At 40.3% G+C, this 26,707-nt stretch overlaps 1 protein-coding gene and 1 long non-coding RNA gene across 4 annotated transcripts in view; one reads left to right on the forward strand and one right to left on the reverse strand.

Annotated features, from left to right (window-relative positions):
* Nucleotides 1–18,016, forward strand: part of LOC106146840 — a 54,119-nt gene extending 36,103 nt beyond the window's left edge. The window contains exon 3 of the long non-coding RNA XR_001231439.1: nt 17,968–18,016. This is a non-coding gene — a long non-coding RNA (uncharacterized LOC106146840). The remainder of the gene's footprint in view (nt 1–17,967) is intronic.
* Nucleotides 1–26,707, reverse strand: part of Flt1 (fms-related tyrosine kinase 1) — a 178,429-nt gene that overhangs the window by 93,689 nt on the left and 58,033 nt on the right. For all 3 annotated transcript variants that reach the window (XM_005406359.1, XM_005406358.1, XM_005406360.2), the window contains exons 9-11: nt 24,980–25,149; nt 24,327–24,480; nt 6,407–6,521 (exon numbers count right to left, since the gene is read on the reverse strand). In XM_005406359.1, coding sequence (XP_005406416.1) covers nt 6,407–6,521; nt 24,327–24,480; nt 24,980–25,149 — 439 coding nt within the window. The remainder of the gene's footprint in view (nt 1–6,406; nt 6,522–24,326; nt 24,481–24,979; nt 25,150–26,707) is intronic.

Genomic DNA, 26,707 nt, shown 5'->3' on the forward strand with positions numbered 1-26,707 from the left:
ATGGGCTGTGAAATTCCAGCAGCTGTGATGACACTTTCTGACTAATCAGCGCTCCTAGCTAGCACCTAGTGACCAAGTGAATTACAGGCTACATTTTTGCATGGGCTGAAACATGACCGACGACTTTCCTGGGCTGTGAACATACTCAAATGGCTTAGTAACTGGGAAGGATCCCTAAAACACTTAAAAGCAAGTTAAATTAGAAACATCCCCAAATTAAAGCCACTGTTCCATATATAGACTTCTTAAAAACTCGTACTGGAAATTAAGCTGAATGACACGTCACTCCATTCATTCTATTCCCTGATGTTGAAATGACATTGCATCTTCTGAGTTGCTAATACTAGATATTTGTGGTCTCTTCGCCCAGCTAATACATTTAAGGTAGTTCTGTCTTTATAAATAAAGAGACTTGGAAGAAAGTGGCAGAGTTAGGAGAAATGCGGCAACGTGAAAGGAACTGTTAGCTGGTGACAGCTGAGAGGGTAGGAGAGATCACCCTGTGAGACTGACTCCCTTTTGTTGTCTAAAGAATATCAGGCTTTAATGCTGCTAGGCAGTTTGCATTAGGTTCTGAAGCAAGTGCATTAGGTTCACAAAGCCTTCTTCGGCCAGGCATGATGGCACACTCTTGTAATCGGAGCACTTGGGAGGCTGAGGCAGGAGGACTGCTCCAAGTTCAAGGCCAACCTAGTGAATTCAGGACCCGCCTGAACTGCGTAGTGAGGCACACTGTCTCAAAACACCAAAAGTGAAAAAGAAAAAAAGACAAAGTAAAAAAAAACCTTCTTCATGTCAGCTCAGGTACTGTGTCTAAATTCAAGTGTTTATTCTAAGAAGCCTAGGTAGAAACTGATTTTAGTTCTTAGGTTTATTGTTGCACAGTAAATAAGTGAAAAACTATTTTTGTTGACTGAGGAATGTCTGAAAATTTGGAAAGCAATTACTTGCATCTATAAATTGCATCTGGGCTTCTATAAAAACAATGCTGTTTTCACTGAACTCAGCAACTGAGCACAAGAACTGGGTCTCATGACAAGGGAAAATCAGTTTACATGTGCACCTTTGCAGTGTGTAGGCAAATGGCTGTACATTACGCCCCAACAAAAGTCAGCGAGGTCGGAATTATTGTGTGTTCAGCGGTTAAAGCGCAGGTACTCAGAACTGATTTAAGTCCCTGCCTTAGGGTGAACCGTGGAGGTGGGAATAGATTCAAATCTTTCCTCTGCCTGAATATTGCAGTCTGAAACAAGACACCTTCTACATAGTCAAGCCTACCTTAGAATTCTCCTTACCAAAGTTTCTACTAAAATAGAAGTAGGAAATGATATTGACGAGCATGTACTTTTTGGGGGTTGTTCTTTCTGGGTAACTTTATGTAGCCTCTGCTATGCAGCAGATAGCATGCAAAACAACGTACATGTGTTATCTCATTTAATCCTCCCCACATCTCTCTGAGATGGGTATATTACCCTATTCCAGCGGCACACATGCCACAGATGGCTGTTCATTATCATCGAATGCTCTAAAAGGTTTGCCATCACTGTCCTATTCTATAGATGGGGCAGCTGAGGTTTATAAAGGTTAACTGATTCACCTAAGATATACAGGGCCACAGATCAGCCTGGGAAAAACTTATGCCAAGTTGTGTCTCACTCGAGTAACTGTGTTCTCAATTTCTAAATCAAATTGTTTCTTCCACTGAAATCATTTAAATGGAGTAACACAGACCTACTGGTAAAGTTCAGACTACTCTTTGAATTGGGTTTTTCCTTGAGAATTTCTCCTTTAATCAGCAGCGATGGGCCATACGCTAAATGCTGTCGTGTATAGAAACGCTAGTTTCCTTCTTTCATAGCATGTTACATAAGCTGCAAACTGTTTTTCAATGGATAAAATGTTATGTGTATGAAAATATGAATGATGAAAGGGTTATAAAGAAGGTTATATACAAAGGTTATATAAAGGTATGTATATAAAGATTATAACTTTTCACCTTTAAGGTAAAACTTTTATTCTATGATCAACTTCACTAAATAGCTCATTTCTACAGTAGAAATGTCTCATTTCTTCCATATGTTTTAAAACTGTAAATTAAAACATAGTTTCACGAAATGTAAAAATACTTGACAATTAAAGTTCACACTTTATGAGGGTAGAGACAGGAATTCCAATGAGAGCTGCAGATCGGTTTTGTTTGGTTGGACCACAAGACAATGCATATGACAGTAAACATCAACGTATGAATGTTGCTCAGGGGACAAATCTGTCCCCCAATGCATATAACCAAAAAACTATTATTTCAAAAGGAAAGAAATGAAGATAGCATGACATTTGGAGCCCCAGATATCACTGTGATACTTTAAAAGATAAAGTGCCAAGGATTTGAGTTGTAACGTATGTTTACAATCATAATTTATTTTATAGAGCATATGAAAAGAAATTCTCATGGATATCTGCTCCTATTACTTCTATAATTATTGTCCATTTTCCACTTGAAAATAAGTGAAAGAGGACTGAGAAATTTAAAAAAAGAAGTGTTAAAATAAAATTAGAATATCTAAGCTCCTATTCATCAGAAAGTACTGGGTATCAATTCTTTCACATCTACTTAAAATTCACACTGCCTCATATAGGGTGAACACATTAATTTACAACATTTTAAAAGTTCAATGGTGGGGCTGGAGGTATAGCTCAATCCCCAGCACTATAAAAATTTTTTTTAATGTTGATTGACCAGTTTGGGGTAAGCAACCTCTCTGTGAGATTTCCAATCCAGTGTAATTCTACATTCTTAAAGGATTCATATTTATTTTTACTACTTTGGGATACTTCTGCTTTGGGGGATATCCTGCCAGGACCCCAAAGATTTAGATATTAGAAACAGATCCTTCCAGTCTATTCCCTGGATTTTTTGTATGACCCAGGAACACTCATAAAGATCATCAAGTACTGTAAGTTTGTGTTTCATGTTCCTTCCTTCCTTCCTTCCCTTTCCCTAGGCATTAGTAATTCACTTCTGCAATGTCATTTCAACATCAGAGAATAGAATGAATGGAGTGACGTGTCATCCAGCCTAATTTCCAGTACGAGTTTTTAAGAAGTCTATATATGGAACAGTGGTTTTAATTTGGGGATGTTTCTAATTTAACTTGCTTTTAAGTGTTTTTAAGGAGATATACAAGTAAATGTATAAAGGTCATGGAAGAATCTAAAATTAGCACAGGTATGTTAAAGCCAAATCATGGGAAAGTAGAACATGAGAATTAGAACAAGTTGGGGGCTGCATGGGAATTAAAACACGAGCAATAATTCTGTGATAACTATTATTTTAGTCATGGATTTCTCATACAGTACACACACTTCTCAATAGGCCCCCACCTCACTGGAAATGTTACATTAAAATTGTTATGATTCTCCAGCCATACAGAATTAATGCTGTAATGTTTTAAACCATGAAAACTCTACATTTGTGATTAGCTACTCCAGTGCATGACTCACATTTCACAATTCTGCACCAAAACTAGCCAGTAAGGAAACCGAATATGATTTTCATTTATACCCTTCCTTGAGTTTAAAAAAAAAAAGGACAAAGAAAACAACTCCCTGATGTTCAACAAATGCCCCAGTGTAAGTCCCACATCCTTTATCTCTAGAGGAGCACGGATGGAAAATAAGGGGATCATCCTGGTCTAAATTCAGATGTAATTTCTAAAAGTGCACAGAAAAAAAGAGAACAGTTTCAATTGTAAAGAGTGCTGCATGTAGCAAAATTTCCATGTCATCATTGTATAAAAGATAACGTTTTTAACACAGAGAAAGATTAGTCAATACAAAAGTAAAAGTAGTAAATTCTCCCAAATGAATTTTTTGGTACCAGGACTCAAACTCAGGACCTTGTGCTTGCCAGGCAGGCACTTGTGTCACTGGACTATATCCCCAGCCCTCCCAAATGAAATTTTTTTATTTTGGTACCAGGAATTGAACTAGTGACATTGTGCTTGCCAGGCAGGCCCTGTGCTGCGGAGCTATGTCCTCGGTCCTCCAAATGAATTTTTTTGTTTGTTTGTTTTTTGTCTTTTCTTCTGGTACCAGGAATCGAACTCATGACCTTGTGCTTGCCAGGCAGGTGCTCTGCCACTAAGCTAAATCCCCAGCCCCCCAAATGAATTTTTGATGAACATGAAATCAATAATGTACTCTAACTCTAATGTGTTAGTATTGCACCTGCTTATATTTCACCTCTAAACATTGTTTAGAAGGAGTATTAAAAGTTTATTCAGTGCAAGTAATTGTTTCACAAAAATCTTCATTACATATAATTATAATCAGTTTGGGGGATTATATTAGAGCATATATGGTTGGCATTTCATTAGAGTAGTATTTTTAAATTATCACTGTCTCACCATGTTATTTCTTCTCGTCATTACAATAAGAAGCTAAGTAGGGAAAATATCATTAGTGCCGTTTTTGGAGGAGAGAATTCCAGGAAAGAGAAACTGATTGCAAGTAGTTTTACAGATGTATTTATTTATTTGGTACCAGGAATCAAACTCATGACCCTGTGCTTGCCAGGCAGGTACTGTCCTGCCGAGCTATACCCCCGGCCCTGTGTTTTTATAGATTTAAAAGGGCAGACCTTAACCCTGGGGTTCCTGAATGCAGGTCAGGTGGTGTAAGTCCTAACTGTGTGCAGAAGCGCATATTTCAAAATCTTCCTAACTACAAAATTACAAGATAGTACATTTGTTTCAGGCCTACATGAGAAACTTGGGGAAGTTCTATCTCAGTCAGGTTTTATTACTCTACGCCTACCATTTTTATAGGTATCACACAGAATTCATTACTATTTCATAGTTCAAACTGATAAGAAACCTTATTTAGCTTTCTCATTTTGCATTTTATTTCCTATTGTGTGGTTTTATGGATAAGATACCAAAATAAGACCAGAAGGTACTACTAAAATTATACTTGTAAGTTCTTGTTATGAATGTCCATCAGTAAATGATCTACCTACTCGATAAGGTCAGGGAAAGGCAAAATGAATACAGACTCCTAATAACATCTTGAAATATCCCTAGTTCTTTGTGACAACTAATTACTGTAAATTGCCAGTAAACTGACATAGCCCGCTCCAAAATGTAATCTCACCCAAACTAAACTTTAAATTGTATAGAATTTCCTCTATCTCTGTCATTAAATTGCTCTCCAACTCCTGTTTATGTGTGTTAGAGAAGAGTTATAAAACCACCCACAGCTACTGCTACAGCTATAAAACTTCCCTAAACCCTTGACAAGTAACTACAGATGTTTGATTAACCACTGTCATTTTAGTTTCTGCATCGGCTTAAGTTAGCTGTGACAGCCCTTGGTTTTGATTTGGAAGAACTTGCTTTGAGTTTCTCATTTACCCTTTTAAACTGGGTGGTTTTGGGTTAGTCGTCTTATCATCCCCATTTTTCTTATCTTTAAAATGGAGAAAACCACCCCGGCTTGGCAAAGAATGCTGGTAACATTAGCGTACGTCCAAAGTTTTCACATAATGAAAAATACTGGGGTTTTTTTTAGTACTGGGAAATGAACTCAGAACCTCACGCTTGCCAGGCAGGTTCTGTGCCACTGAGCTACATCCCTTGCTCAAGAGATTGATTTTTTTTAAAAGTACAGCTATTCCTCTACCTGATAATAGCAACTTTTTAAGTGTATTCACTAATTCAGCAGAGAAAAAGTGATTAGATTTTCAGTCTTATGAGACTGGCTTGGTTCACAAGGTATCATGGATCACCGAGGCTCAGGAGAGGGTCAGGAAAGTAGAAAGTGACTGGAGCAAGAGTGACAGGAAAAACAAATGCCTGCTAGACTGGATTAGCTTGAGAGACCCTGACAGACTGTGCCTTTGCATAACCCAGTTTAGGCTTTGCCCAGGCAAAGACAGAGAAAAGCATGATATCTGCTGATACAAAGTTTTAGCCCTGAAACTTGTACTAGCTTTTGCTTGCTGGGATCCCACTTATGGGTGAAGGTAGCTCTCGGACCTGGGTATAGGCTGGAATCACATGGGAAACTTTTATGAACCCGGGGCTTCCACCTTGGAGATTTGGATATAACGCTAATTGGCAGGTGAACCTAATATGCAGGCAAGACTGAGGACCACTGATGGAGCAATCTGATGTTCAAGGGTTCCGCTCTACCTATTCCATTCCGAACTGGGGGTCAATTGGAGAATACAGCCGTTTGAGTAATCTTAATGTATGTCTCCCTGAAGACACGTCTCAGGGAGATATTATCTTGCTTTTCCTTGAATTCTGTTTGAGCATTTGAATTACTTCTGGTTCCAATAAACCTAGGACTGGGAAATGAGTATGTATTTTTAGAACACCCCAGTGCCCATATTTACAAACAATACCTTATTCTTTCCTTCTGCTGTTGCCATGCGCTGAGTGATGCTCTCAATTTTGTTGCCTACGTTGCTATTAGGATCCAGGATAAAGGACTCTTTATTACTGGAACAAAAGTCAGACCTATTAAAAAAAAAATAAGCCATTACAACGTCGTTTTACAGCCTGGGGGTAGTCAGTGGTAACAGGTGAAATGAAAACCACTGGGTAAGTTCTCAGATAACAGAAACACAGAAAATTTTATGTCAATCTTCTTTTCCTTTGATTTTTTTCCCCTAGATTCATTCTCAGAACTTAAAAATACCAAATATGTTTGCTTGATAAGGCCAAAACCCCAACCGCGTGCTGCCGTACATCATTCCTGTTCTAAATATTAAAGAAAAATGCATATGTTAGAAAATTTAATTTAGGCTTTAATTAGTTCCTAGTGGGAGTAACATGCAAACAGAGGGGAAAAATGAAGTTATGTTAATGAATGGAAACCCAGAGGAAGTAACAGCATCTCACATCCAGAAAAGGCTGGCTTTTCCTTGGAATATCCAGTTGTACAGCTCATTTTTTCAAGGCTAATTAAATGCATCTGTAAACAAGCATCTTGGGGTAGTTATTGAATTCCATCTATTTTTTTAAGTTTTGGGGGTATCACTGCAAGCTCTTGACCTTGTTAGGCCTCAAGTGCTTAATTATTAAAAAGGGTGTTGGTGTTGTTTATCTTTAAGGTCTGTAAAGTCTTTCTCCTTTTACTTTAAACATTTCATCATTTTGCATTCTTACCTTCTGGCCTAGAACGTTTGGTGATTAGAAAGCTTGCTGATCTTGAATTTATGCCTGTCTTGGGCAGATTCTGGAGATTGTTCATGCCAGGAAGAATTTTATTCCCAGAAAGAATGAGTGGTGGATATTAAGTAGGTGAGAGCAATGATGACTTATGTGAAATCAGGTGTAACGTAGAGTAAATAAGAGGAGGGGTAGGAGAGAGGAGATTGTGGGGGTCAGACAAAAGTTTTGTTAATGTTCTTCTCTGTTGCTGTCGCTGAAAAACGTTCCCAGAAAGTTAAATGTCCGGGGTGCTGGGTTAGGCTCCCCTCCTTGCGTGTGCTGTCCTGTAACGCTGTGCTACACAGCACTCGCCGGCTTCTCAGTATCTATTCACTGCTTCCCAAGCCTCTGTTCCCAGAGCCACGGGGACAGTCGCCACATCCACTTAGTCACTCAGTCTCCCTAGCTAGGCAGGGTCGTGGTGTAATCTGCACTCCACAAACATTCGTAAACATACACGCAAGCACGAGGTACCTGATACGTTCTATTTCTAGAAAAAGTCTTCATTGTTTATTATTTTCAAACATACTGATAAGTAAAGAACACAGTGTGATAAATCACCAAATGCTTATCTCCAGATTTTGTGTGAGTGTGCTTGTGCGCGCGTGTGTAGGTACGCGTGCTGGGGATAGAGCCAAGGGTCTTGTACACTAGGCAAGCACTCTATCCCTGAGCTCTACCCCCACCCAGACTTCAGTAATCAAGATTTGCCATATTTTCCTTACTATCCCTTATTTATTTATTTTTTTTTAGTTTGTGAAGTATCTTTAAAGCAAATGCCAGACTCATTATTTTAGCTGTATACCTAAGTGGGTGTTTCTGAAACTATGCACGTTTTCTGATATAACTACAAGGCTACTTTGATACCTAACAGAATTAGCAATAATTCCTATCCCATGCTTCAGATTTCTCCAAATGCTATCAAGATGCCTGTTTTTGCAATGGATTATAACATTTAAAATAAAAAAAAGAATAAGGGCTGACCATGCTTTAAGGAATTTCTGGGATTTCTCCCAGCTGTTCTTTATAATCACCAGGTAAGATAAGTGAACATTTTAAGTCTTACTGATCAGTAGAGAAAACTGAAGCAAGCAGAAATTATGTATTTTCTTTTCTCCTGGAAACATTTTAATAATAGTTTTAAAATTATGTTAGTCGCTTGGTCCTACTTTTCCTTATGAATATTCTCTATTTGCTGGACACAACATCCATGCCTTGAGCTACTATTTGACTTCCCACCTTTCACATGCTCTCATCTGTATTTGATTTAGACGGGTGCATGTGCATTTGGGACTGTGACACTGGACAGCTGAGATCCTCCGGTACCTGAAAGAGGAAGGCTTTAGGTTTCATTGTTTTTTCCCCAAAGCAATGAAGAAGAGAAGAGGAGGCTTAGTCAAAGATCAGAATTTCATATACAGTTCTTGGCCTTCAGCAAGTACAAAGAAATCTGTTAGAGTAAGGGAAATACAGTCTGCTGTCTGAGTTTACTTGGGGCTGTTGACCTCTGACACCCCCTCCCTCCCCTCCACATCCACCCCTACCTGTGACTCCAAGGGCAGTTACAAACTACACGGCCTTGGTATGGAAACCATAGGTTCAGCTTACTGCCAGATCTTCCAAATGAAAGGACAGATTCTGTGACTCTTCTAATTTAGGGCCTGTTATTTTTCCCTTTGTAATTGGAACCATAAAAATAGAATGTCATTTAGGAGCCTGCCTCTACAACAGCACTTGAAAAGAGATTTAGGGGGAGGGGAATTTGCCTAAGCCTCAAGAATACATCAAGCCTTTAAGGAAGTAGATTGTGCCATGTTTGAAGATGCAAAGATAATCGCTGTGCTGGGAACCGTCTTGAGGGGGAGGAAGCTGAACAACAAGAGGAAAGCAGCCTTCACTCCTGATTTCGCACAGGAAGTCCACAGCACCTCCTGCCAAAGCGAGATAAGAAAGCTCCCATGCACTATTCTGGACAAGGCCACTGTTATCAGCTTCAGCTCAGTACTGTCCTCTCCATGCTCCAAGCCTCCATCCCTTTCCTAATGAGCTTAGGACTCCTGCCTCCATTTGCATACGGCCTGCCAAGCACAATAGCATGGAGGTATTTATAACCAGTGAAAGGAAAAAAAAATTGTGGGGGAAGAGTATACTCTATGTCATCTGTCAATTGCTCTGGAGTTGAAAGAACTTAGTTTAGGACCAAAGACTGATTAAAAATAAAAGAAATCAGCTGTATCCAACACATGTAGCTCGGCACTGATGTGTGACGTGCCAATCTGTTTGACTCCAGCTGAGAGTCCTCTGGGGAGACCACTAATCGTCTCGGCACATAGTGGGAAAGGGCCGTTCTCCAGCTGTGTAAATGACCCTTAGAACCTACATGCTTTAGGATGATTCTCCAGTAGTGGAGATGGATTTGCCCTGTTATTTCTTCATTCCTAAGTTATTTGGCTCTTCTATTACCAAAAACAGATGCAGGCAGTCTGATCCCTTGGAAAAAGCCAAAGCCAACACAAGTCAAATCTGAAGTCCTGACTATTGACGGCTGCCAGAATTTGTCCTCTGTTCTGACTCACTTCAGAGTCGTGCACTTAACCCTCAGGTCATGCATAGCATGAACATCCATTTATTACCATTGTTTACCAAGAATATCTTCTCTGATGTTTATCTTGTTATAGAAAGGCTTCTCAGATATATCCTGTACTAATACCATTTCTGCATTGAGGATTTAATGTCTTGTGTAAAACCTCATAAAACGATCCTCTTTTTTACCCCCAAATTTGCTCAACACCTCTCATTTTATACAAACAAAATGCCCAGTGAGTACACACTCTGCAACTGCACTTTGTGTAAGCGCTCACTCTGGCATCCTCGGCTCAGAACTTCCAAACACAGGGCACGCTGTGCACCCAAGGTACCCTGTTATGTTTACCTGGGTTTTCCCCGAGGGCTGGTTTTTAACAGTTCTGATTTTTAAATTATCTTCATCGCTCCTGCCTTCGCCCCTCACCCTGCCTAAAACACAGATCCATACTTACTTTTCTTTAAAGGATGACTTATCGTACCTGGTAGAATCAGAAGGGAGAATGAATGAGTTTTAGCCCCTGGTGGTCGTTGTGTTTTCTTTGAAGTGACTGACATAAGAAATGACAGAGTTGGGCAACAATTTCAGAGAGGGGTGAAGATGTCAGAATTATTCTCTGAAGAACTGGGCGGGGTGGTTCAGCTCCTCCTTTAGCCTTTCGAGAAACTACCATCTGTTTACTGCCTGTCATGGTATCCGAGATTCTTCTTGGTATTTAGTATAAAATTAATTCTCATTGAATAACTGATTTCCTGCCAGTTTAATAAACACACCAATCCTAGAAGGTCTATTCTGCAGCCTGAGCCTTAAGATAAATAAGTCTTTGTTTTGTTTTAAGGAGCTCCTCTCACCCTATGATAAATGATATGGAAGCTGACCTTGCTTTCTGCTCTGCTCGGGCTTACTCTTGGCTGGCTGAAGGGAAACTGCTTGTTACTGAGCTGCTACTGTATCAGGCCCGGGCTTTCCGCATTCATCTGGCCTCAGCTAGTTCTCATAGTCCCCCAGTGAAGCAGGTCTTATAGTTCCTATTTCACAAAGCCTTTTACCAATTAGGAAAGTGAGACCCAGAACGATCAGATGCCTTGCTTAGGTTCATACAGCTGAGACTGGAACACAAACCTCCCAACTCTCTTCCACCACATCAGAGCTCAGTCCATCACCCAGGGGATTTTGTTCCCAAGGAATCTCCCAAACCTTTTCTGTCATACTTCCCAGGGTGGAGTCCCTTGTTTCAGAGAAAAGCCTCTGGGAATGCTCGGAATTCAGACTGCCACAAAGTCACACACCAAGAGAAATTTTCATTTTCAAGAAGAATGAGATATCCTTTGGTGGAAAGATTAGGGGGAAGAGGTGGAGGAAAACTTTACATTTTCAAGGCAAATTTTGGTGGGTTTAGATCATAGAAATTTTCTGATGCTAGAATTATCGGAACTTTTTTCCTTCTCTTGGCTGGCAAATTTTATAACTTTTAAAACTCTTTAAAAACTTTTAAAAACACCATCTTTTTCTTTCCCTGGTATCTAAATTTTGTCTCCATCATTAGCGGGCATGTTTTGGGATGAAGGTCTCCTGCTTTATTACAAACTACAGTTTTTTAAAGCATGCCTCAGGGGTAGGGGCTGAGGGGGGCAATGCCAAGTACCCCAACATCTGATGGCTATGTGAGCCTGAGCCATTGCCTAGGAGCTGATGTACATGTTAAATGTATACGTAAAGGACGCTGAATCAGGAAAAAAGAGCTAGAAAGTTCTATAAAACCCCTACAAGGGATAATCTTCTCTTTCGTTCTTTTTGGGGTGATGAGATATGAAATCTCCTTCTGTGTTATATGAGTTTTTAAAGCCCATGTTAACTGTGATTGGAACCTGTAAAAAATACTGACGCATGTCAAGTTAGGAAACAAAAGTGTAGCTTAGTAATAAAGAACAAATCGAAGCTGTAAAATATCTTTAAAAAAAAAAATAGGAAAGAAAGACCACCTGGAACCCAGCCAGAGGGCATGCGCAAGGCTAGCTCCCCCTTCCAGCGCCCCATCCTGTCAAAGGGCCCGATGTAAACACTCCGCGGCTACTATGGGCGTCGTGTCAAAATATCGTGAGGGCCTATCTGAGCCATCAGATGAGCAGAATCCGCAAACACTATCTTTTCCCCTCTTCTCACGTTCTCATAAAACAAATAAGACAATGAAGGGGAGAGGATGCCGGCAGAAGAGGGTGGAGAGTAGGAGTGATTGGGCAGAACGTTCCTGCTCCTTCTGCTACAGGAAAAGAGCCTGGGCCTCCAGGGTGGTCACAGGGTCAGGCGGAGGGGACTCTGGAGGAGTTCTGGAGAAGTGACTTCCTTGTGTAGTAAGAGACCTTGTGACGCCTTGGAGCCCATGCTGAAAACCACTTCTTGTCTGGGGGGAAGGGAATAAAGAGTTTCGGGATCACAGGCATTGGGTCAGCTCCTTGGACAATGGTGGAGGGGATCCAGAGTCCTGGGCCACCTCTGTTCAGATAAGACGTTTGCCATGAGTGCCTTGGCGTGCCCTGCTTCCTGCTCTCGAGGGCTGCCGTCCATTCACACTCAGAGCCAGGCCTGTCCTCAGCCTCTGCTTCCCTCCTCTGCTCTGCTTCGAGCATGCGCTCTAGCAGTGCCCTCCCAACCTTCCCCTTCTCCTTTACAGAACCTCAGCCAGGGCCAGGGCCCTCAGCCCCACTCTTGGGTGAGGGAAAAGCCAGAAGAATGGGTGGGTGCTTACTTGGTTACACCCAGCTAGGAGCCTCAAAGGGAAATGCTAGAAGTGGCTACAAATAACATCCTTCACCACACTCAGGAAGGAGGCTGAAGATACTAGCCCCGGTCACTCAGTGAAGAATATTTCAAGTGATCATTGTATTTTGTTCTGGCAAGAAGGAAGACGGAGGCTTACTTACTACACAGTAGTCAATACTGAAACATCCATGCTATCTTCAGAATTGGGACCGGGTTATCATAAGGAACAGATCTTACAGCCACCAGACCTGAGTTCAGATAATGGTTTTATAACTTTCTGGTTACATAACCCTGATAGCAAAAGCCCAATTATGAGGCTCCCAGGCACAGAAAATTGCTCAGAGGACTTGCGGTCTGTTTTGATTTCTTGAATCGTTCTGAAAATTTGTCCTTGGATCGCAGCCCACAAAATCACTTAATAAATTCTGCTTTGGTATTCTGCTATTGGCCTGCACAGAGGGTATTAGGATTATCAGTCCTGAGACACTCAGTGTGGTAGAAACATGCCTGAGGATTTTGTCCCTATATCCCAGAGACTAGCAGAGAAATCATTTCTCTTGGATCTCAGTCCTCTGAATGACTGTACTTTCTTGGTTCATTTTTATCTTATAGACCCCTTTCCTTTTCTTCTTTTTCTCTCACCAAATGGGCCATATCAGTGTTCTGTCGTATTTTCTCCTTTGGTCCAACTGTTACACGTTTTGTAAACCACATCAAATCCTTTGGGAATGGATATGTTCTTAGCTTTGCCAACTCCAAAGGAAGCAAAAGAACATGGTACCATTTCTTACCAGCCTCATTAAAGCATTTAAAGAAGATCCCTTTGGCATGAGCAAATATTGACTGCTACCAAATGAATGAATTTGGACAACACACTTAGTACAGTGCCTGGCACACACTGAACAGATCGGTAATGTCATTTGATTATCTGCCTACATGTAGAGCTCCTTCTGTCTCTCATCACTGATGCCCCAGTGCCAGGTCCATCCACCTGGCAAACAGTAGATAAGCAAGACCTGCCTATTGCTCCGTTAACTGCCTATTCAGAAGAGTGAATCCTGACACAGAATGGGTCCAACCGCAGTCAGGTATCAAACCCACCGCCCATCAATTATCTCAAATGTGCTGATAAAAGGGTTGCTAGTGATCACGGTAGAACCCCACACACTTCCTAAACTAATCACTATGTCACCACCGTCAGTGTCCTCCGTTCACAATGACAAATGTTCATGAGGACAAGGGATGTCATGGGGACCCAGATAAACTCAGCTTAGCATATCAGTACCTGACAAACTGGTAGTCCCGCATAAATTTCAACCTAGGCAATGATGCCAACACGCAGTGTCTCCTGGTCTGATGGGAGATAAAGCACTGACTGGCAGTCATCTTCTCCTTTTGTAAAGGCTGGAGAAAAACATTGGCTCATAATTACCAGCACCATTTTACTCAAAAATACTTTTCTTACTGATATTCCATTTAAGATGTAAAATCATGCCTCCTCAAAGAAGTGCATGATTTACTCTTACTAAGGAATGTCTGTACTTATTGAAGAAACAAATCAAATTTGTGAAAAAAAAAAAAAAAAAACCACCAGATTTCAGTTGAGCACAGGCAAGTAAAATGACAAGAGCCACATGCTACTATGGCCCAAACAAGATTTCAGTCAATAAGCATCCAACAGCCCAGAAAGAATTTGGGAATGTGAGGGGGCCTAGGGTGCTATAACTCCTTTAATTTCCTAAATAATCTCAAATGCCTAACATTTCTGGTCCCATTTGGACCAGCAAATGTCACAGCAGGCCTGCCCAAAGATGCAAGTATGTTTCCTGGGGAACAGTAAGTTAATATCACAGGTCGCAGTGTCAGACTGCTGGCCGTCAGCATTCACAGGATGGGAGCGTGTCCGTGATGCCGCTTCAGAGGAAAGGGGCTTCGCAGTGCAAACAAACTTAGCACTTGCAATACGCCAGCCACAGAGTTAGATACGTCATAGGTTTTACCTTATTTAATTCCCCTGCAAACCTTGATGTCAGTGCAGGCCTCCGCTGAGTAGGTAAGGAAATGGATTCAGAGAAATGGTTTCTTTTTCCAAGATTCTCACAGCTGGTAGAAGGGAGTAGGTGACAGAGGACTCGGGTTCCAAAGACCATGTCTAAGCTGTGGATTATATTGCCTTTCTGCACCCTAACACCTTCTAAAATTGCTTCTTGTTACTTAGCACAGGCTTCCTTTTTCTCATGCAGTAGTGAGTACTGAACTTAGGGCCAATCTACCACTGAGCCACCGCCAGGCCTCTTCGTATTTTTTGATTTTGAGACAGGGTCTTGCTAATCTGCCCAGGCAGGTCTTGAACTTGTTCTCCTGCTTCAGCCACCCAAGCTCTGGGACTACAGAAAGGCATCATGACACCCAGCAGCACAGGCTTCTTGAAACATTCCTGCTGCTCAGCGTGGGGGCGCACACCTGTAATCCCAGCAGCTGAGAGGGGGCAGGAGGACTGCCATGAGTTCGAGGCCAGCCTGGGCTACAAAGTGAGACCCTGTCTCAAAAAACAAAACAGAAGCCAAACAAACAACAAAACAAATTAAAATATACCTGCCTGCTGGCACATGAGCTTTAGACTAAAAATTACTCATTTTAATATCTAAATTGTCGCCAAATACGTGCTGGTAGATGAAGTGCTTTCAGTCATCTGGCTGATGAAGGGGAGAAGGCAACTCATTTATAGTCTGACATGTCAACCGGGACTTGATTCTTACCAAGGACTCTGAATTCCCTGTGCCTGATCTGAAAAATGGTGATTATGATAGTCTGTCTCAAAGAAGGTTTTTTTTTTAAATATAATTAAACGAGATTTCATGTGTATGTGTAAAGAAAATAGGAAGCACCTAACATCCCAATAGTAAGTGCTTAATAACTTTTACTATAAAGAAAATAAAAATAAAAATTCTAGGCCACATGTCTTCCACCACTCATAATCTTCTGTTTGGCTTTAGAGGGTCTTTGAATACACACTTATGCTTCTGGATTTGTCAGGAAGGTAGCAATCCGTGACCACCTTACACAATTCTCGATGATGATAAGGCATACGGAGCATGGAACAATGTGCAGCCTTGTATTTTAATTTTTTTTTTTTCTAATACTGAGTGGAACTCTAAAGCCTTTATTTTTGGGCATAGAAGGCAGAGTTCCAGGGATTTGCTGCCTCTGATGCATGCTGAAGAAAATCCTGTAGACTACAGCCACAGTGGTGAGGTTGTAAAAGGCCACCAATCTGAAGCAGTCACAAGGTAGACTTCTGGTCAGTAGGTGGAAGAATAGCCAGGGAAGGTGGGCTGAGGCAAATGACAGACTCTACTCTAAAAATCCCATTTCAGGTCCAAATGTGCCTTTCCAATTGTGCTTTTATTTTTTTCTCAATCCAAATCTGATGATTCACCCACATTAGCCTTCTGGCATGTCCTCTCTGGTACCTCAATCCATACGGAATCCTGCATCACCCTGTCCCTTCTTTGTCCCTCTCTCATTCGAAGTTCCAGGACCTACCTATCGTCTGCAGGGCCTAGGTCCACCTGTTCCATGGTCTTTGTCTAATACACAGAACTTATCATCAGCCACCAGCTGCAGGTCATCACTTGCTCCCAAAGATACTGTGAAATTTGAACCAAATTTTCCAAATTGTTGTTAACCTCTTTCTCCTTTCCTCTTCCATCCCCAGCTCAACTCAGCTCCACAGATGTGGTCAGTTTGAACTTACTGCTGAGAAGAGCAAACTTAATAGAGTAGGCCAGTGCTTCCCTTGTCCCCAGGAGGGCTTCTGCTCCTTCCAAGGCCAGTCTACAGGGATCCGCTCTGAGCAGTCATATTGGACACCAGTGAAGTTAGCTTCTGCAACGCCACCTATTTTGTTCTTATCCTTTTATTCCATACTCTGAAAATACCTGAGAAATAACACACTGAGCTTCGGTTTCCTTATGGCAAAATGGGAAATCAGTGTCTGTTATACACAATGGTTGAACACTAAAAGATAATGTACATAAAGAGACTTGTGGTTAAACACGGTTGTCAGCTGGATTAAAAGATACCTAGCAGATTCATAAAGCACTCTTCTGAGTGTGGCTGGGTGGGCCATGTCAGTATGACCTTGAGGACTGTATCTCTTTGCTGGCCCTTTCCTCTCTGGTGTGAGTAGTTTTGCTCCATCCAGCCCTTCCACCATGATTTTCTTGCCTTGGAGCCAGCTGGCCATGGACTGAACCCTCGGAAACTATAAGCCAAAGTAAATCTCCCCCTCCTTTAAGTTATGGGTGTCAGATATTTGGTCCTAGCAGTGGGAAAGCTGACCAATAGAGGGATGAATACAGAGGTTAGCATCAGAAAGGACATTTTGATGAAATCCATTATAGCTATTATGACTTAGTAGACCGTTGAATTGATAATGACAAAACATCCTATAGAAATTGGAGACAAAGTATGAGGAAACAAGGGGTAATGGCTAGAAGCTCATTGTAAGTCATACAGCCTGAGCCATAGTCTAAATCCTTTACACATTTTCTGTATTCCTGATCTTCCAAGTTTTGCTTTTTTATTTAAAAGGCATTGAGTTTACATTAAAATCATAGGCTAGATTCCATATTTCAAGAAACAACCTACCAAGACAATGCAGATAAATAGAAAATGTAGATGCATTTTATAAAAATGTAGGTGCATGTTTTTATAAATGGTCCAGCCTACTTATCTATTACCTAAGAAACTGTGTCAGGATATATTAACGTCTCAATTCAGTAATATAAAAAATCTGAATATGGCCCCCTAATATGAGAGCTTTTATCAATCTTTTTAAGGCATTTTCCCAAATTTTCTGTCACTGTCATCTGTCTATTCTTAATCCTGGGAAGCTACATTGAATCTTGCTGACAAGGTCTCTATAAAAACCATCCGGCATAAATTTCCTATGATTCAGCCTTTTGGTTTGATTTAAAACACATAATGAAATGTTTGATAGCAATTATAGGAGACAGTTAATTCATTAGAAACAATTACTCATCAGGTTCACTTGTATTACTATGGAGAATGGAAAGAAGAGAAAAATCTCACAAAGCACAGGAAAGTAGGAAAGAGGCATTTGGCACATGAACGCATGCTCTATTCTCAGGACTTTGTATAAAATATTAATAAGGGTTGTTGTCCGAACATTCACATCGGGCAGCATGCACTTCCTCATCCAGTAATTATATAACAGAATGCAAGAAGTTTCTCATTAGTAAGTGAACATTCACTTTTGGCTTGGGATGAAAGCCTCTTGTAGAAGATGGCCAGATTTATTTGGCTTTGTTCAAACTCAAAGTCCTACTAAAGTGGGCTTTGGTCAAGTGGTCTTCCTTAAACTCCTCACTTTCGTTCCAGGTCCCGTTTGTGCAAATTAAAATTCTCTGTAGTGTACTTGCCTGGACCCTGCATAACCCTGCACACACTGAGCAGAATATGGATGCAAATTATGAATATATTTATGAAGAATATGGTAAATATTAAAGTATGAGGTAAGTTGTCACTTCCCAAAGCAAAGATCTTAAATTACTATTTCTCTTAGCCATGTAATCTCAGGAAATGTTGACTTTTTCAATCTAGAGATTAAAACTTTCATTTTTGTAGATAGAAAACAAAATACAGGACATAAAATTATTATAGCATAAAATAATAGTCATTGATGATGGCAGTCAATTAAATTTGGGTCCTTGAGTAAATTTCTAATTAACTACCATTAACAATTGTTTTGGTTTTGCCCCGTTAATTTTACATACCCCACTGCTGCACAAAACTACGGCTCTTCCAAATCATCTATGCCCGACACATCCCTAATGATTATGGGCTTTTCTTGCCAATTTGTGGATGCAAACAATAGAGACGCAATTAGACAAGCCCCTCTCAGAGTTCCTAGAGGCCTCCGCCTTGCCTAGCTTTTGTAGGCCGCCCCTCCTCCCACAGGAGCAAAGGGCAAACTGCACTTAGTGCTAAGTGCCCACCCCTCTTGGGACACCCCTGTAGGACTCTACTTCTGGGGCAAACCAAGAGAGCTTCAGAAATGCGACATCAGATTGTCATCCAGAATGGCAGGGGATACTATTTTCCATTTCACTTCCCAAGTATGGAATTATTTTAGACTCCAAATCTGACCTACTTTAGAGTTTTGAAAAGCCCTCTTTGAGGGTCGATGTTTATTTAGTGGGGTTTTATTAGAAAACCAACTATTTTGGCAAAGAAAGTAATGAAGATCGCTGTATGCCCCTCAACCTCCCAGGGGTTGAGAATCCAACACTGTTTTTCACATCCTGAAGGGGCTCATTGGCAAAAGACCAAACAAAGCAAGCAAAGTTTTTGAGCCAACTGGGCAGAGGGCAGAGCCCTTAATGGACACAGGCTGACAGTGTGTCTAGGTCGGCACTGAAGAAAACAACGGGTTGATACCAATGATGGGAAGGGCTGATGCATTTTTTTTTTTCTTTATCCTTTTTTCTCCCCCCTGGTGCTGGGTACAGAAGGAACCCAGGGCCTCACACATGCTAGACAACTGCTGTACCACTGAGTTACACCCCCAGCCCTGCATTTTTATCTCACTTGGTAATTCTTAGCATTATAATTACTAAGTCAATTCTATATCACAGAGCATTGCATGTAAGGTTTTTCTTATAAGTATTCTACTTTCATAAATTCAAGTGTTCGTTAATTTGGCATTAAACGCCCAAAATTAATGGTCGAACCATTCTATAAATTCTAAAAAGCAGAAGAGAAATGTCAGTATACAACAACTGGGAAACTATTTCAAGTTTTTTTAAAAAAAGACAAAATGTAATTCAAGTGATTTCCTCACTTAACTCTTTCATAGCTGTGATTTAGAGGAAAGGGGGAGCCTGGAAGTAGCCATTTACAGAAGGGGAAATGGAAGTCCAGATTAAATAACTGGACAAGGTCACAGAGAAGTCAGGGCCATGCCAAGAATAGAACCTATTTCCTTGATTCCCAGGTCTCTACCCCTGAGCCTGCATAATAGGCATTATGCAGGTACATATATTACTCCAATAATCAATCACCAAATAGGTGCGATTAAAAATGTAATTAAAACTCAAGCTAGCAACACATGATGTTTGTCTTTATGTTTTACACATGGTTGGTACATAATAAATATTTATGTGATGGGAAAATGGTTGGCATTACACATTTGGATTGACCACTGCCAATGTGAAAAATTGGCTTATATGAAGTGAGCAATATTAATGCACTGAAAGTAGCACAGATTTCTCCCTAAAAATTTTTATTGGCCATCACAGCTGATAAAAAATTAAAGTTTTCACAATGCTACCTAGTATGTTTTTCCCTGAGAAGAGTCTTAGTATGTTTTGCAACTGCATTATAATTGATCAGTGCTGTGAAATTATGGTATGCGACAGTTTGGAAGGGAAGAAAGAATTAAAGGATCTGTGCCTGCTCTCAAAACAAAACTACCGTCACTGAAGGTTGAAGTCACCGAACTTTCCAATACTGAAGATCAACACACTCAGCATCTGAAAAATAACCCTAAGTTTAAAAACAGGAAAGAAACAACCAGGTAGCTCTGGACGCTCCTGGAAGAGGTGCCCTGAGCTAATCCCGAGTGCCAGCAAGGATATCCCATCCAAAGCCCACTCTAGTGTCTGTGAGCTTAAAGGCCAGTTCAGGCATAACGGGCTCCAGTCAGTCACATGGGCGTCTCTTTGGCACTCAAACACACAAAAATAGAAGCAATCTTTCAATATCTTAGATTCTCCCTGAGAAAACTGAACTGATAACCCAAAGCACAAACAAATGACGCCTAGACTGTCCATTCTCCATTCTCCTTTGAGAGCCTCAAATGCCTAAGGAGAGACCTCTTCCCTGTGTAGTCACTTGTTCCTTCAAAGGCCAACCTCCCTGCCCTGGTCAATCTTATCTACACAATCCCTCCAGTGCTGTAGCCAAGATCATCTGTGAGATCAAGAGTAGCTCGTGGCTCTGGAGAACTGGTAGTCCTGTTTCGTTATTCAAAATGCAGGGGCAACATGAAGTCCCACAAATAGAGTGTGGACTGGTCAAGCTCAAGACAGCTGTCCCACATACCACTCTGCCCCACCCAGCCTTAACCAACCGCAGGGCACAGCCACTTCCTCCCATGGCTGGAAACATGAATGGAGGGGCCATGTGACCTGCGAGACTTATGTCATTCTCCCATTGCACCCTTCTACTTATTCTTTTATTTTTTGCCTAACTCTTCTGTAGTTCCTTAATTTTTTTCCTTCTCCTGAAAAAACCCTAAGTTACATCTTCCTCAATTCTACAAGGTTTTCCCCTCAGACCTACCGGATTTCTATCTTTTTTTTTCAGATTTCTATTTTTAAAGAAGAGCAACATTTTGCTTTGCACAATTTCTCTTCATTTCTCAGAAATATTTGGTATGATTTATATTGCTGTGAAACTAGTTCTGTAAAGAAATTTCAAGTTCCTTAGACATTCTTGGGTCTCACTTGAAATGTACACCCCTCAATCAATAATTTCAACTTTGTATTTCTATAGCACTGTGTGCTTTCTCAGATATACTACCTCATTTACTCCTCATCTGTCTATAAAGTGTATTTAATTATCTTCTTGCTCTATGATCAGAACCTGTAAACTACAGATATATGAAAGGTACTAGAAGCTTAACAGCCCTATGGCTACTTCCTGGGTTTGTGCCATGCGAAACAGAGCAAGTTTACCAGTATCTATCTAGAACTCTCTACAAGAAAAATCCAAAACTTCCTCCTCATTCCATGTTGATAATTTTATATTATTAAACACTGAAAAGAAATATCCTACTTGTCTTACCACCTTACCACCCAAATATGCAGAAAAGTAAAAGGGAGAAATTCTACTTTATTTAGTTTTGGTTTATTAGCAATATAAATTTAAATAACCATCCTTTTCCCTCTTATTGCTAATGTTTCTTTAAAAAAATGAACTGTCCATACCAATGGAGTACCATGGGATATTTCAATATGTATATATATTGTGTAACATTTAAATCTGCTTAAACATATCTATCTGCTCAAATATTTATCATTTCTTATGGTGAAAACATTCAATAGCCTTTCTTGTAGCTTTTTGAGATATACAGTACATAATTATAATCTTTAGTTACTTTACTATGCAATATCACAGCAGGACTTCTTACAATGTTTCATAAGAACAAATTATAGACAGAAAAAAACCCATAACATTACTCAGTTAAAATATGGCTTATTTGCATAAGACATTTCACCACTTAAGGAGGAAGTTTCTAGCTGACTAGTCATTCCGATGGTTTTTAAATATACTTACATATTTATTGTATTGTAGGAGATGACACAGTTGAAGTCAGAACTTCTTCTTATACTAACTTAGATACATAAACTAGCTGACCATATTAAACCAGTTGCTAATTTTGGGTTACTTACACAGGCTAGCCTCAAAACTAAACTAATTACATGGCGTTGCCATGTATAGATGTGCCCTTTGACTACAGCCTCAGATTCAAACACTAAAAATTATTCTATATTTTGAAGGGTAATATATATGTATTAGTTTTCCAGGTCATTTAGAAGACCATGTATTGGTCCACTATTCAAGTGCTACTGTGTAGCTCAAAATAAGTATAATGGGACATTCATTATTCATATGCTGCTAATGAAAAATCCCATCTACAAATGAATATGTTCGTCTAACCATATAAAAATAATTTATATAAAAACATTTGGAAAATTGGTAATTAAAGTAGGCTTCAATTATTTGTAAATTTTGGCTTTTATCTCTCTGACAGGGTGAACCAGAGTTGTTCTTAGTATCCACATAAACAAAATTCTGATATGTATTTCAGAATACTTCCAATTTGAGTGTGCTGATTTAACCCCCAGAAGTCAAATCTGGGCCTGCCACAGGTAGGCTACTGGATCAGATCATTTTTTGGCAGGTAATTTCAAGCAACAACACTGAAATGAACCTGCATAGAAATAGTGTAAGCTTTCATTTCTCAGCTGTCTTAGGGGAAGTAAATAATGAATGGCCTTAACAGAATAATTCAAATGGTCAACAGAATCTTGAGGAAATTCCAAAAGGAATAAGACGTATTTCAGGGTCATGGTGAGTATACTCCATAAAATGAAAGATCCCACATATTACAAAGAAATTGAAAAGGTAGCTAATATTTACAGTTTCGTTTTAGCTTGCCTTAATCCCCAAATCTTATTTTATTCAATCATTCAACCTCAAATTTATAATGTTGTGTTTTATCGCTCAATTGTTTTTTAATATAGTTACTACTGAAATTTAGTAAGGATCAAACTGAAATTTTAGATTCATTATTATCAAAATAATATTTTAAAATATCTTTAAAAGGTTATGTTATTCCATAAAAATTCAAGACTTTTATCCTAACCTAATAGCTTTAACTAGTTATTTTTGTTTGCATGTTAGCACACATATGAATTCCTACCTGAAATTAGAAAAAGAGTACACAATCTCAGTAGCTCTCACTATGTTTTGGGTGAAATTTCCACAACGGTAAAGAAGATATCCACGATTTACAAGTTCTCTATATTTCTGTTCTTAGAAAAAGACATTCGAATGACAAGTCAGACGTGTGGAAATAGCTACTTCTTAGGAATTCCGCAACTTACCAGTAACTTTCCACCCTCAGTGCACTACACCCTAAGCAAGGATTAAGACACAGACGAAGAGCTGAAGTAGAGGGAAGAATTTAGAAGACCAAATAGGCACTTCTGTTTATGCTAGCATTGTATCTTATTTATTTTTTTAAAAAAATCAGACTAGTTTTTTTTTTTTTTAAATAGCCATCCTTTCAAACACCCTGAAAGTTAAAAGCAATAAAAGAAACATTTTTCCATAATGATGATTCTTAGACAGTTTCAGTCATAACTTATTGGTGTATCTATTGATTCTATTCCTTTTCTGCAAACCAGCTCTCCTGAACTACCATTGGTACCAGCCCTCTAGACTAAACAAAAGGGAAAAAGCAAACAGCATTCAGTCACCAAGACATGCAAGGAAATGCTATGTACGCACAGAGGGTAGGGAAGCATTCACTCAGCAGATACACATTGAACATCCACTGCGTTCCCGATTCTGCCCAGCCCTGAATATACAGAGCAGTAAGCTCACAGATGACACACAAATGAGCACACGTAACAGTGGTTAAGCAGCACAGGTTTCACAGTGGGAGGAAGAACTCAGCCTGCGGCGTGAGTTTGACAAAGGAGGACATCTTACGAGGCAGACAGTGGGTGGAGTGCCCATTTCAGATGGATGCGAAAGCACAAGCAAAGCCTCCAAGATGAAACATAGAGATTGTGAGGAAGATCTTGGATCACCCCGTGGAAAATGCGAAGACCTGTGTGACTAACAAAGTGGTGCAGCTAAAGTCTGAAGACCCTCAACTGGGCACCAAGCACTGCGGTCTCAGCCTGAGCAAGGAAGAGCTCACAGGTTACCTCAGTTCCGTCTCTGCGTCCCCAAAACGGCACGCTAGAAAGGAAAATGATGCACACTAGCCAGTGGAGGGAATCATCCAACAGGACTGCTTGCCTGTTTCCAAAGTAGGCAGTCTCTGCCCCGAGGACACTGCATGTTCTATCTGCAAACTCTCACCTGGGTCTGTTACAGAATCTTAATTCAAGGCAGCAAAAAATAGCTGAAAGTTACTCAGAAAACGAACTCCCCCCTACCTTGCTCTGGAGTAGGTGCAAGGACGCCAGGACCACTGCACTGTGGGTTGGGGGATTCCATAGACGGTGCAGGTCAGGATCTGCCTGCTGCCCAGTGGGTAGACAGTAGGTTCTGGAAACGGTGACACAGCTTTTTCGTAAATCTCGGGTTTCACTGGAAAGAGACAAAGAACAGGAAGAAAGTCAGAGCTGTTCTTTTCCCTTAGGCCTCACCCAGAGGACCACAGTCTCACTGGTGTTAGTATCAGGGAAACAAAAGCACCAATAAACCTTGTTCATCAAGAAAATGCCTATTTTTAAAAACTAGAAGTACACTGATGACATTAATAGTTTGAGTCCACGGTATTACACCATGGTTTCAATAACAACCACGCTGGCCGTGAAGACAAGCAAAGGTGAAATTATTACGATGGTAACAGAAGTGGTTTTTTAAAAGAATTATTTAAAATTTTTGTTTTCTTTGACACTGTTACACTGACTTTCGTGGGTCTTTTTCGGGCAATGCTGAGGATCAACCCAGGGCTTCAGGCATACTGGGCAAGTTTCTACCACTGAGCTGCATCCCCAAACCCTTACCGTGGCTCTTGAATTGACAAATTTTTGTTCATTTCCCCCTTACTAGAACCCAAAGAATGTATGAACTATAAACTTACCATTTACAGTGAGAGTGGTGGTGAGGTTCTTAACCACATTTGACTGCTTTATTCTCAGCAGGATCGTGTAATTCCCTGCATCTTCTGCAGTTACGTCTTTGATAATTAATGAATAGCCACGAGCCGAATAGCGACTGGATTTCTTTGCTGTAGGTAGCCCATCTTTCAGCCTGTTGTTAAAACATGATCAGTGAGTCGATGCCCGTGCTTCTCCAGTATCACAGCAGGTCAGTTCGTGAGCTTGTAAATCAATTCTGACCCTTTGATAATCAGTGCTGAAGTTTTACAAAATGTGAGCACCAACATTTCAGTCAAAGCAGATACGGTTTGCAGACTGGTTACTGCTTCGTATTTATTGGCAAAGAAGAAGCACACCAAGAGAAGAAAGAAAAGTGGTGACTTCATGGACCAAGGGGATGCCAGGGGCTACTGTGACAACTGCAAACTCAGAGGGACAGGCTTTAATTCCATCGAGATACTTTTCAGTTTCCCATGAGGTTCCACAAGCAATTTAAGAGCCATTGTAAGTCACATCAACTAGATCTCCTCTCCAGATAAAAATAAAAATAGACGCGCCTATTGTGGTCTCATGTGGAGTTCTTATTAATTGTATAAATGGTCACACCAGTTGTCCCTTTCATCGCAAAACTGTAGTGAAATCAAGATATTTTCCCTGCGGGAGAACTGCTAAGGTACAAAACAAACCACAAACTTAAAATAATGTTTACAAAACTTAAATATGGAATCAATGCCTTGATATCATCAAGCTGCACACAACAGTGAGAGTCTGGAAGCTGGGATGTTGGGCTGGCTTCTCCAGTAAGTGCTGCTACGGGCGTGGCTGGCCAGTTGGAGCCTTAGAGACCTCAGCTTCTCAGTGATCCCTTTTGACTCCAAAAATCCCATGGTTTTATTTTAGTGCACAGTTTTTTAAATGGGCAGTTTTGATCAGGTAAGAGTTTACTGTGTTCTCTGCCCAGGTAACGTAATGGAAATGGCACAGTTCGTAATCATGCCTGTACTACACAGCCCTGCAAATAAATTCCCATTACTCTTGAGTCTCAATTCCAAAGCAGTTAAAATGATGATCTATTCTGTGATTATAAGTATCATGTTAGTGTTAAATTACTTCCTGTTAACAGGGCAGCATTTTTGAAAGTGGGTGGAATATTTTCAAGTAGCCCTAGCTACTTCATTATTGAAGAAATCAGCATTAACAGAAGAGAGTACACTCATACCAAAAGGGTGAATGTACTTTCTGGCCATTAAATTGCTATTGAATTTTTTTGTCTTTTTGAGACAGGGTCTCGCTATTCAGTTCAGGCTGGCCTTGAGCTCTCTTTGTAGCCCAGGCTGGTCTTGAACTCACAAAGATCCTCCTGCCTCAGCCTCCTGAGTGCTGGGATTCTAGGTGTGCACCACCACACCTGGCCTAATATTGAGTATAATAATTTACTGCTAACCTTTTCAGATATTACAAAAGAAAAAAGTCCCTTTTCCATTACTATGGCATGAAGGTATAATGCAGAGTTTAATTTTTCTCTTCAGTTTCCTATAAGGTATTTGAGAAAAAGAGAAGAAAACACCCCAGTAATATGATAGTGAAGATCAAATAAGCGCTGGCTGAAGAGATTCCAAAAAGGCCCCACTCGGGCATTCTCTGGATTGTTTTCCTAATCAGTGGTTTTTTGTTTTTTGGGTTTTTTTTTGCCATATATCCTTTGTTTA

This window comes from Chinchilla lanigera, unplaced genomic scaffold (assembly GCF_000276665.1).
Source record: "Chinchilla lanigera isolate Chin_1 unplaced genomic scaffold, ChiLan1.0 scaffold00096, whole genome shotgun sequence".
Taxonomy (NCBI): Eukaryota; Metazoa; Chordata; class Mammalia; order Rodentia; family Chinchillidae; genus Chinchilla; species Chinchilla lanigera.